Here is a 12,552-nt window from a genome sequence, read left to right on the forward strand (position 1 = left end):
CTCCCTCCAATATCCCAGAGTAAGTAGAGGAATCCCGCAGTAGTGCCCTGCTCCTCCTGTGCGGCCTCCCCCAGACTTGCTTTCCTAGCTCTCTGACCTGAAAACAAGTTTGAGCCTTTGCGTCCTAAAACAGGCCTCCCCGCCCACCACCCTCATCCCTGCACCTCCCGCATGCTGCACACCTCACAGGTCCTGGAGCTGCCCCTTGTGGGGTGGGACAGAGGCACCGGGCAGCCCCAAAGGCAGCCGCAACCCTGGTGACAGAGAGTGGCCATCTCAATAGCTGACAGACAGGAACCGGCCAGCAGGACGTACCTGACTTGCCACCAGGTATCACGTTATAATTAGTCATTGTAATTGAAGCCGAACGTAATTAATTACAAATTGAAGTGTTCAAGTTTAATTCCATTAAAATTACACCATGAAACTAGGGAATTACAAAGGATTACCGACAAAAAGCAAATAGGGATGAATAAAAGAAACGAAGGGCTGACTCCATGCATGTCTGGGTCACACCCAACGCTCAAGTAGGGCGGACGGCACCCCACCTGCTTTTAATCAACCTCTGGGGTCCAGCCCAGCGGCTGTGTGCATGGGCCACCTCTGGAAGGGCCAGCACCAGGCACCAGGTGACACAGGCCTGCTGGCCGCTCAGCATCTACCGGAACCTGAAGACCACTCCTTCCTCCAGGCACTGCTCCCAGCCCCTCCCCCAGCCCCAGTCTCCTCAGCTGACGCCTCTCCCCCAGAAGGCCTGTCCAAATGCCACTCACTGGGCCCATCTCTGCCACGGCCACCATGACCCCAGCAGCCTCCCTGGACACGCCAGGACCCGGGCACCGCCTCCTCCCTCGGCCACCAGCACTCAACCTGGCATCTTTTCTCCTGGCCCAGTCCCTCTCCACCCCTTACTGGACTAGGACGTCCTACCCTCCCAGCTCCATCCCTCACCACCCCTCCCCCTCCCCCTCTGATCAGCCTGTCCTAAGGAGCTTCTGGAAGAATCCTCCTAAACACAATTCTGAGTGCTGAATTGGCCCTCTCGCATTTAAAAGCAGCATCTCTCAGGGCCCTCAGAACACAGAACTGACTCAGCAGGGCTTTGCACAGAGGCTGTCTGGGCCCAGGCCCTGGGCACGCACTTGCACTCTGTAACGTACTTATTCCTTCTGTGTTTACTTTCTGTCTCCCCTGCTAGATCGTAAGTTCCCTGAGGGCAGGGACGTCCTGCTGCTCTGGTCACTAGAAGGCTGTGCTGGAACAGCGCCTGGCTCACAGAGGAGGTCAGTCCCAGGCCCATCTTTCCAGGCCCCTGTCCTGCCCTCTGCACACATCAGACACCCCCAGCCCCGAACCTGATGCCTGCGGATGCCCTGTGTCCTGCAGTTCTGACCAGCGGGGCCGCGGGCTCAGTCCTCTTGGTACCCCAGGGGCTTGAACAGGATCCAGTGTGGACATTGGGCACCACGGAGACCCGCTCAATAAATGAATGAATGAGAGGCCCCAACAGTCTACGAAAAAGAATGAGTCATTCAAAAAACAAACAAAACTGCAAACCCCCTCACTCAAACATGCTGCATTATTTCTGAGACCAGCGCACCTTTGCGCATATTTTCTTACTAAATGTACAACTTCATTACAAAACAAGCCGCATCATCTCCAAAAAACCAGGCCTGCAGGATAATCACGTGAATTCAGAGTAGCCTGAACGCTCAGCTTTCCCATGAGGACTCCTTGAGGAAAGTAAGGCGTGTCAGCCGACCAGGCTTCTCATCAAGGGCTGGACGTCCACCTGAAGACCCCTTACGGAGCCGGCCTCTTACTGAACACACCCCAGCACCGCCTTCACCTGCAACTGGGAACAAAACCCTGTGTGGTTGAGGCTTTTCGGGTGATATGAGTGGATTTGAATCCAGTATCACTACGGTGGCTAAAGCAACTAGATTCCCAGGGGCTGAGGGGGGCGGTTTCGTCTTGGCCAAATATTAGCATCTCACAGCGAATTGCTCCCCAGCACCAGCATCAGGCCAGGTGTGTCAGAGAACAGTCTTGGTTAGAGACCCATGCTCCACAGCCCAGTGCTCAGGGCAGTTCTGCTGGACAGTGCCTGGCCTCCCCTGAGCCAGCTACCTCCCTCCCTCCCTCCCTCCCTCCCTCCCTCCGTCCCGCCCGCCCAGGCCCCACCATCAGGCCTCTCTCCTGCCTTCCATTTCCCCAAAACCCTTCCCACAAATTTGCTCTGTGCACAGATGGGGCGTTGAGGGCAGCAGGTGACACAAGGAGGGTTATGTTCAGCCCAACGCTGGAACTGTACCCCTACTATCAAGATAAAGTTTGCTAACGGGAGTACTCACTGCCTGGGGAAGGACTCTCTCTCAGATAATTCTCTTTGGAGCTCTATTGCTGGGAGCTGACTCTGAAGTCTCAGGGCAGGGGAGGCTCTAGAAAATGTCTCGGATCCGGCGAGGCCTTGGCCAGAAGGTGTCTGTCCACCGGTCACCCAAGTACCTTCATGTGCACCTCAGAAACTCTACTCAATCCCCAGCTGCTCACATTAAGTGACTCACCCACCCCCAAGCTCATCCCGGGCAGCTTGTGGACAGGGGACCCCTTCTGCTCCCCCTGTCGCCTCATCACGACGACCCCGCTTCAAGGGAGAGCTCCTCTCAGGGACAGCAGGGGTGGCAGGGAAAGTGTGGACGGGACAGAGGCAGCCCCAGGCATCCACCTTCTCCTCGCAGCTTCTCACCTTCCAGCCCGGATCGTAGCTCCTCCACTGGACTGTGGTGTGGACGACAGGAAAGAAATCAACAGCCTAAACCAGATCCTGCCCAGGGTCAATACTCAGGAAATGAGAGCTGATACCATATATATATATATATATATATATATATATACACATACACATATATATATATATGGCATAAAAAAAAATTTTTTTAAGCATCTGTCTTGTTACTAGTGGACATAAAACCAGCTACAATAAGAGGAATCCAATGCTTTCCTTCTCTTCTCTGCCTTTTCCTGAAGCAACACTGCAATCCCAGCTCCAGAAATGGGGAAGTTAAGACACAAGGTGGGAGCGGGGGGACCAGATTAATTCTTCAGCCCTCCCCACCGCAAATGATGCCAAACTCTCAAGCACCAACCAAAACGCAAACAAATCCTCCACAGGCTTCAACCCATCTTGGAGACTTCAACAGCAAAACCTCTCCACTGCACTTCACCCCTCCTTTTTCCCAGGGCTCAGCCCCTGAATTCCCGCCACTCCCCCCAAAACCCACAAAGCCCAACAAAGGAGCGTGTCTTCTTCCACTGCCAACTCCCCGTCCCTCTGGACACCAGGCCATGCCCCCTCCCCCCTCATCAGCCACCCAGGCTGGACCCCAGGGATGGCGGCTCCTCTCAGCGCCCCCCCTTGGTGAGGTCCTGGCAGCCCTCACTTCCCCAAATCCATGCAAATGCTGATGCAGCCGGACACTGACGTCACCCCTACAAAAATACCCTAGGTACTTTCTTTGTAAATGAAGAAGCAGAGAAAGCATGCAGGCTATGAAGGCCACTGCTGTGAAACGAGCTGCTCGGGAGCCTTTGCCCAGGCCCACGGGACAGCTTCTGGGGGCCGAGCACGCCTGAGACGCTTCTCCAGCGCTGACCCCCAAGCCTTCGTGTTTCTTGCTACTCGCTGTCTCTTGCATTGGTGGAGTCCTGACCGTTGCAATACCAACTTTCCCCATTCATATGGGGAAGTTTCCTCCCATTCAGGCTGTGAGCAGAGTCAGAGAATAAATCTCTGTCAAAGAATTGTTCTGCCCGATTCTATTTTTAAAAACGTGAATTTTTTGTGTTATGTGCCACAAATACAATTATGTGTATTTTAACCAACGTATATGTCACTTTGCAAAGAAGCAGTTTAATAAATGGGAATAAAAAAAGAAATACATGTTCTATCAGTGTGTATCTATCAGTAGCTTTCAAAACACAGCCATTTTAATATACCCTGCCTACCTTTCACAATCCTAAGAAGAATTCCGTTTGCTTTCTTAAACTAACTGAGTGAGTCCCAAATCAGAAATACACAAGACTGCTCCCTAAAAGACGCCCTCAGTTCTCGTGCAGCAGGACTCGCTGGGTGCCAAGAATTGTGGTGGGTGCCACAGCAGAGGGCAGAGTGAACAGCAGGTGCGTGCCTGGGAAGCTCAGTGGGTGCTATGTGGGGGCCATCAGAAACAGCAAAGGAGACAGCCAGAGCTCAGCGACCACCGGCCACCCCCCAACTGCTCTGCTGGCACACCCTCTCCCACGCTTCCCCAGGTGCAAAGAACTCGGCTCAAGCTTTACCGGCCTCTGGGCGCTTTCCCTGCCCACCCCACCCGGCTCTGGACGCCCATCCTCTGCAGCCCTCCACCGATCCACGCGCATGCTCCGTGACGGCTGCCTCCCAGCCACCCGGCGCACCTCTGCCCATAGCAGGCTGCCCGCTCTTCCAGCGGGGATCCGCGGCTCTCTCACCCTGCATCACAGTGCCTGGCACACAGGGGCTCCCCTGGCGTTGGTGAAAATGAAGAAGAAGTGCATAAACTAGGCTGCAGACTCAGATGTGCAGAGGGAGGAGTTTCCCCAGTGGAGCGGGGATCTGGGATCCTCCTAAGGGGGGGGGGCGGTAAGGGTTAGGCGGGGTGGAGACAGCCGTCAGGAACTCTGCCTCCTAAGGAATGTGGCCGCCATTCTGTGCCAACGTGAGCCACTGTGGGTCTTTAAGGAGAGGAATGACATGATGAAATCAATGATTTGGGAAGATTCATCTGGCAGCCACATACATAATGGATCGCGACCTGTTTCAGACAATTTTCAAACAAGTAAAGGCTACACTCAGCTCTTGTAGTTAGGAAGCTTTGGCTCTCACATACAAGCAGCCTTCAAAACTAACTGCGCGCGCACACGCACACACAAGATTTATTAAAGTATCAGTGTGTCTTAAAATGACAGCCTAATTACATACCAACACAGAGCAACGTAAAACAAACCACTTCTTACTCCTCCTGACGATGACTTTCAACCATAACTGGCAATATCCTTCCTCTTCCAATGCCATATCAATGCTGACAAATTGGGGTGCCAGGGTTGAGGAACCATGGGGGGAAGAGCATGTGTCCCTCCCCCTCCCCCAACCCCCAGGGATGGTCGGCTCCAGGTGACAACTTCCTGCCTACGTCATGCTGCTCTCCAAGGTAAGTGCTCGCCAGGCCCTGGCCACCTCACTGGTCCTCTGCGCTTGCCCCTGAGGTCCCTGGCAGACCACGTCACCTGGACAGGGCGCTTTGGCAGCAGCCTGGGCTTCCCGTCTGGCTCCTGGGTCCCACACATGCCTGTGGAGCAGAAGCATGACTCTGAACCTGACCTGTCTCCGACTTGGCTGAACGGTGTGACAGCACACTGTGTTATGTAAACGAGTTGAGGTACAAGTGAAATGAAGCAATTCCAGTAAACTGAGGTTTCTACACTGGTTTACATGAATCCTCTGATTCTCACAGCTTTCTGTTTCAAAAACGTACAACTTACAACACCTCTTCCTGTGTGAATGGTAAGGGAAGGTGGAATTTTATTTGCAGGTCTACATATTTTAGCTGTAACTTCTGCATGGTGATGACCCAAAATTTTTTCCCCTTTAAAAGGTTTGTGTCCTATGGGCAGCTGGGCACAGTAGAGCAATGTGAAACAAAGAATTCACTGTACACAGAACTGCATGGGTTCAAGTTCTAGGGCAACTATCATGGTGAAAAACAGAAAATAAAGGATGCGTTTCACCATTATCTGCCACACCTTTCAGAATGAAGCAAAAACGGTGACAGGAGCAACAGAATGTTCTTATTTTCAGGGTAAGGAGAAAAAAAATCTTTTCCAAACCTAATCAAAAAATTGAATGTACAATCCCCTCCAGCAAGAATTTTATTTTTAATTTTCATTTACATAGTATCTTTCTTCCAAGAATCTCAAAATAATGGAGCTCCACAAATACTTTTAAAAAAACAACAACAACAACAGTTGTCACACGAAGGAGGGGACAGGCTTGGCAGGGCGGGAGCTCAGAGAGGGACAAGAAGTGGCAAGCAGGGTGGCAGCAGGCACTCGGCTGGCAGCACCCAGGCTGAGCGCGGCTCCGAAGCGGCCCTTCCTTTGCCAGCAGCTCACCGGCCTTGCTTCTATTTGCATCTTCCAGCTCTTCAAGACAAGGATTTACCCTTGGTGTCACTTACTAGCTTTACATCAAATTATTTTGATCTAAACAGCAATTTCTCCTCTAAAAATCCAAGGGAAGGTGGCAATAAACCAAAGACCCCTGCAGGTCCAAAACAACAACTGAACCAAGATGCCTAAAATGAGTTCATATTCTTTTGGGCCTTAAAAATATAAAACTATGTTAGAAAATAAAATGTTAACAGTTTATTAAGGGAAGAGACCTGGTGATTAAGAAAGACCATCTTGCTTTTTGGGGGAAATTGGAAAATTGGAAAGAAGCTTTTGAGCTGGTTGGGTTTTTTGTTTTTTACAGCTGGGTGGACAGGATCTGAACGCCTTACATTTGGCAAAAAGCTGTCAACACCCAAATAAAATTTTAATGACAGTAAGAATGGCATTCTATTTCTCACAATTTCGCAATGTTCACTTAAGAAAGAGCTAATTTGTCAATCTGTTTTTCCCTTAACCAAACTCAAGACACCGCACAACTATGCCTAACTTTTTAAAGAAATGTTAACTGCCTTAACTTATTTGATAAACACAGTCAAAGAGAAAGATGTCTAAGAAAACGGCCGCATGCTGGTATACCCAGGGTAATGCTAAGAGAGCACAAGCTTCAGAGAGAGCTCTGGTAATTTCTCCCGACGTTCACTTCACAAATCACAGTCAAAAGCATCCAGGATTTCAACTGCCAGCTGAGTGAGTCGGCCACAAGCAAGACTGGGTAGGCCCTGCTGTGGCCTCTTGTGTCTTATAAAAGGTGTGGACCACATAGTTGGTGTTCCCAACTTCACAAGTGCCTCAAAGAAGGAAGCAGAATCTAGTCAGTTTCACGTGCACCTCCTACCTATTCTTCCAGTGGCTCTGCAGTGTTGGATAAATTCTTGGAAGGACTGAACACTCCCAACCCCGCTCCTTTCCGGTCACCTGTCCCATGGTGTTCCTGAGGATGGGGTGGGGGGAAACCTCTGCGTAGGGATCCCACCAATCATACATTTGAAGAACTTCCCAGGCTGCCCCTGGCCCAGGGCTCTAATAAACACAAAAATTCTGCTGCCTGCCCGGGGCCTCCTGCATAAGGAAAGGCCTTCAGATTCAAATGAAGAAACTGACATTTATTTTGCACACTAACATCATCGTATCAAAATTTAATTACAGCAAGAATTAGAATTATTTTTATTAGAGAGTTGTTTACTTTTCAAAGGAAAGGTTCTTGATGGGGTTTGCAACAAATCAGACGCCTTTCCGAAGAGCTGTTCGCCTTCAAACTATGTCACATTATATGAACAGGGTAGCGCACAGACTTTTTAAGTCACAGGTACATTATCCCAGGTGCTTAGCCCAGGTGCTTCAAAGCCGCTTCAAGCCATGGTACAAATGAAGGCTATGCCACAGGTACCCCGTCAATCCCAGGTAAGTCCCTGCAGGAACACCTCCTGCCCAGCCAAAGACCGTTCTCCTCTAGCAGCGTTCTCAGAGCAGAGCTGAAAAGCAGGACTGATTACCGCTCAGCAAATCCAAGACTGTGAGAACCGACAGCTCGACACAAATCAGCACCTAAACACCAGCCGAAACTTGGTTCTTAAACATAAAGCAAAACCAAGGCTATTAGCTGGCTTTGAAAAGTAGAATAGGAAAAATGACTGAGATAATTCAGAGGGCCCCACCATGAACATTTTATTGAAATATCCTCCTAACCTGGTTTTTGGTTTGGTTTGGTTGCTATTTAAGGTTACATCTCTAAATGTACTTAGGGAAAGTAATTTCTTTCTGAATTTGAAATGTTTATCAGGGTATAAGAAAAGGTACCCAAATGCTCATGTCAACAAATGCTTATTAAATCAGAATTCACAAATCTCTTTGCTCTATTAGTTATATAATACAGATATTAAATCGCTCGTCTAATTATGCCATTAAAGTTCCCCTTTCACTCCGTGATCCACACATGCACAGTTCTCTTGGGTGTCCAAGCACACACAGGTATCCCGTCCCTAAAACGCCCAGCACAGCTGAACATCCAGGTAAACAGCAGTGGGGCACAGGGAGAGGTCAAAGAGCCCCATTTTAAACAGCTTCAACAAAATGAGTGGCCATAAGTAAGGAGTGTCTCTGTGCTCTGCTATAATAAGATTCAAACACAGGATTCCAAGAATTCCACCTGTTTCCAATTAGATACCAGAACTGCTTGAGTGTTTAAACCACATTCACTTGCTACTTATACAAAACAATTCTTCCGGGTTTTCTGAACATTTTAAGTATGTTAAAATAAGATTAAGGGTCTGGTTTAGACAATCAAAGGCAGGGGAATTTCAGCTGAAACCAAAACTATCTCTCTGCAGCCATAATGCAGAGCTTCAGACAAAACAACAGGATGAAATACACGAATTTCTATCTTTGACAATTACTTGTGAAAATCAGAACTTTCATAGGGAAAGCTACTATATATATATAATGTATGTATAATACATTAAATAGGTTTTTAAGTAATCTCTAAAAATATATGATCCTGTATATTTAATGTTTATAGTAACTTTTAGTCAGCATTTATGTTACAGTCCATCAGATATACCTGTCTTTTAAATATGTGACACTTACATGAAGCCAAACGTGTGACCTGAAAAAGACGGAAGCGCAGGCAGGAATCTGGCTTAGCTCTGCAGGATTTTTCACACGATGAATTTCTCTTTTTAAAAATGTACAACTTTTCCTCTAACAAATCTGTCCTTCCTTCCTTTCACTGAGGATGTTCCTTGTGCTTTTATAAAGGAGCTGAAAGGCACATGGATTTTCTACTTGGAGCCCTGTTTTCTCTCCTAAGACACAGAATGTGAGCACAGCCTCAGGAGCAGTTTAGACTGCCGACTGCTCCAGGTAGACTCGGAGTGGAGGGTCTCCAAGCACAGCCTGGTGCTTCTGCACAGGGACACCCGCCCCCCTCCACACCACCCCCCCCAGCCCCGCATGAACCCTAGTGGGTTCGTCTGAATTGCATACAACAGGGCAGAGAACTTCTTCAACAGCCACTAAAGGTCTTGGGCTCCATCAGCTCACCAGACAGTATTTTTAATTTTAAGGTTAGCTCAGTGGATTAGGAGAGAGTCATTCCTGAGGGGACTAGCAATCTGTCCGTTTCACGTCACTAACTACTGGCAGGAGATGGGTGAAATTGGGGAAGCAGAAGAGGGCCTCTATGGACCCAACTGCCCAGGAGGTACTGCGTAACTCAACCCCTTCACTGACTTACACCTTTAAAAAAAAAAAAAAAAAAGGCAAAACAAAAACCCAAAAAAAACCCTACACATAGTTTTGTATAGAAGAAAAAGAAAAAAGGAAAAAAAAAAAACTTTAATCAACTGATAATGACCCCCTTCCCACACTCAATCTCAAAGACAATGATATTAAGAGAACCAAGAAAACAAAAACAGCAGTTGTGTGGAACCCCTCCATTTGTTTACTCATTATTATATAAAGGGTCCTAGATGAGATACATATTTTAATCAAAATAATATACTTCCTAGAGGGAAGAGTTCTGGAGGGCTGGTAACATACACACTTCCTTAACAGGAGAAAACAAAATAAAAGCAACCAGAAAATGGACTTGCAGCAAAAATGAAATTGTTTTCTTATTTTGAAAAAGAGGAAAACATTTAAAGGTTACTTTTGCAGAGGTTCCTTAAAGGGAAAGGCTAGTCACCACGTAGGAATAACGAACGCCCTAGCCAGGCACTGGCAAAAAGCTACCCTAACATACAGAGTTACATGAGCTCATTTTAGAAAGTGTCCTCTTTCCAAACGTGTATTTAAAAGGCAAATTTATACAATAGTGGTTTTCTTATTAAAAAAAAAAAAATCCTGGTTTTTACAAGTCTGGGATAGGATAAAAACTTGTCCAACTAGTCTTAACAAGGCCAGATCACTGAAATTCCCATACCAACAAGACTTTGGGACTAAAAAGGAAACAAAATAGAGCTCAGTCTTCAGAAACTCTCTTCCTGGGCACTCACTGCACAGCCCAAGGCAGCTTCAAGTCAGACCGAGCAGAGGGCCCAGAGCTCAGCCCCGGCTCCCCGCATTGTGGCCAGGGGCTCCCCGCATTGTGGCCAGGGGCACAATTGCCTCAATTCACCTGGACCCTCCGAGACCCAGCCTCTTTACCACAACCCTCGCTGGGCTCTGCAGGCAACCGGATCTCGGTGTAAGGGGCTCTGGAAAGATGAGAAGAGTCTGAAACTAATGAATTCTCTCTTCTCAAACTGCAGTCCCACTGGCTCACTTACTGTCTGAGAATAGAGGTGACGCTAAACTAGATATCAATTCAAAAGGCCTCTTCAGGGCCCAAAGAACTAGTTTAGCCTTCTCCTGGAACTTGGGCGTTCCACAGGCAACTGAAGGTTTTCAAACAGGCGATGAAGCGGCAATAGGAAATCATCGAAGGCCAAATCCTTATCTATCACCAAAAGCCAATGGCTGCTCAGTAAAAAAAACGATGCTCAGACAAAGAATTTTTAAGGTTCAAGATGAACATCTGAAAGTGCATTCACATGAACTGACAGGGAAACTTTTCAGTAAAGTTACACAGTTAACCATGCTACCCTGAAGAACTAGCTAATCACCAAGGTGGGGGGGGAACGGGGTCAAAGAGTTCATATAATAAGTCCCTAGAAACCAAATCCACCTCCCAGGCAGTTTTGCCAGGATGCTTAAAGAAGAAACCGCAATGGTGTTAAGCTAGAATGTCACATTTAGGAAGACAAGAAAAAAAAAAAATTAAGGTTTGTCTCCTAAAACTCCACAACGGGTTTTACAGTAAGCTCAGGAATTAAATTATGGTAAAAGGGAGCTATTCTTACTAAAACAGGGTAGACCAATTTATCAAAAATGCCATTCAGCTGTGTTCATTACATTCAGGAATCTAATTTACACAATAGACACTTTGGAGTAATCTATTTTAGTCAATAAACACGAACTCCTTTAAGTTTTAATCTTATCGGAAATACATATTTCACATAGTCTTCTTGCTAGTTAAGTGAGAAATCTGAAAAAATTTCATAACGACTGAGTCTGCTTTACCGCTCTTACGTAGGCAAGAGCAGAAAACAAGCACACACAATTAAAGTTGTCATACTCCGTTTATATACATTTTAATCCAATCCGCTTCACTTCATACAAGCCCGCATCTGGAGTTCATTTGCTTTCCTTCTAAAAGTACTGTAGGTCACTATCACCAGTCCTCCGGGTTAGGAAAGTTAGGCCAAGTTTACCTTCAAAAGCACACCTTTGAGTTGGGAGCAACAGCCGTCCCCCGCGGGACGCCGAGGGCCCACACCCCCGCCCCGGAGCGCCAGGCCGCCCAGGGTCTCTAAGACGCAGACACCCCGCCAACCCCACCGCCAGCGCTCGCGGGGTTTCTGGCCCACACGCCGCTCACCTTCAACTTGGCTCCGGCTACGCACAACATCCACTTGGCAGAGTCCCGGGGCCGTCCCGGCGCCGCGAGCGCGGAGCTGGCAGGTCCCGGGCGGACCCCGAGGGCGCGCCGCTCCCCTGGGTGGGGGTTGGCAGGCAGGAACGCGCCCCCTGGGCACGCCTGCGGCTCGGGCGCCGGATGTGGAGCCCCAGCACGATGCCCCCTCGGCGCCCGGGGCTCGGCGCGTGGACCACGGCCCGGTACACCACAGTCCAGCGAGGCCCCGGGGGCTTTGGTTTCGACAACCCGATCGGAGTAGGCATTTCGAAGCGGACTCGCCGCGCGGTCCATTGCCCCCCGCGGGCCCTGCTGGGAGGACAGGGCCTCGGAGGAGAGGATCAGAGAGAAGCGGGGGTGGGGGGTATTTACTGGGGTCCGCGGGAGCCCCTGGGCGCGGGGAAAGGACCGCCCGGACAGGCGCCGGGGAGCAAGCGCCCCCGGCCCGGACAGACCGCGCAACCGGGCGCAGAGCCGGGCCTGCGTTCGGAGAAAGTTGCAGTCCTCCTCCGGCGCCCGTACCCGCGCCCCCGGGACACCCGACACCCGGGCTCCGCGTGCGCGGCGCCGGCCGCCCCCAGCAAGTTTCCCCAAGCGCCCCTACCGGGGTCCCCGGCCGCGGAGGGGCCGGCTCCGCGCCGCTCCTGCAGGCACACAAAAGAGCGGGGCGGCTGCGGGGTCTGCGGGTGGCCCCCGGGCACCCGCCCGGACGTAAACAAACCCCGGGGTCCGCGCTGGGCGCCCCACGCCTGGCGGGGGAGCGGCGGCGCGGTCCCCGCCCGCTGAGAGCCGGGGGCCGCGGCCAGGGGCCGCGGCCGGGGCCGGCCGGGTAGCGCGGACGCCCGCCC

At 49.9% G+C, this 12,552-nt stretch overlaps 1 protein-coding gene across 6 annotated transcripts in view; it reads right to left on the reverse strand.

Annotated features, from left to right (window-relative positions):
• Positions 1-12,552, reverse strand: part of CUX1 (cut like homeobox 1) — a 372,981-nt gene that overhangs the window by 359,608 nt on the left and 821 nt on the right. For 2 of the 6 annotated variants that reach the window (XM_029219958.1, XM_029219955.1), the window contains exon 1: positions 11,669-12,456. The exons of 3 other annotated variants lie outside the window; for them this stretch is intronic. In XM_029219958.1, the coding sequence (XP_029075791.1) occupies positions 11,669-11,998 (330 nt within the window). In that variant the 5' untranslated portion in view covers positions 11,999-12,456. Of the gene's footprint in view, positions 1-11,668; positions 12,457-12,552 lie in introns of those variants that run through there. One more of the 6 variants, XM_029219954.1, reaches the window with a different exon arrangement.

Source organism: Monodon monoceros, unplaced genomic scaffold, assembly GCF_005190385.1.
Source record: "Monodon monoceros isolate NGI ecotype Baffin Bay Population unplaced genomic scaffold, NGI_Narwhal_1 Super_Scaffold_13, whole genome shotgun sequence".
NCBI classification, from domain to species: domain Eukaryota; kingdom Metazoa; phylum Chordata; class Mammalia; order Artiodactyla; family Monodontidae; genus Monodon; species Monodon monoceros.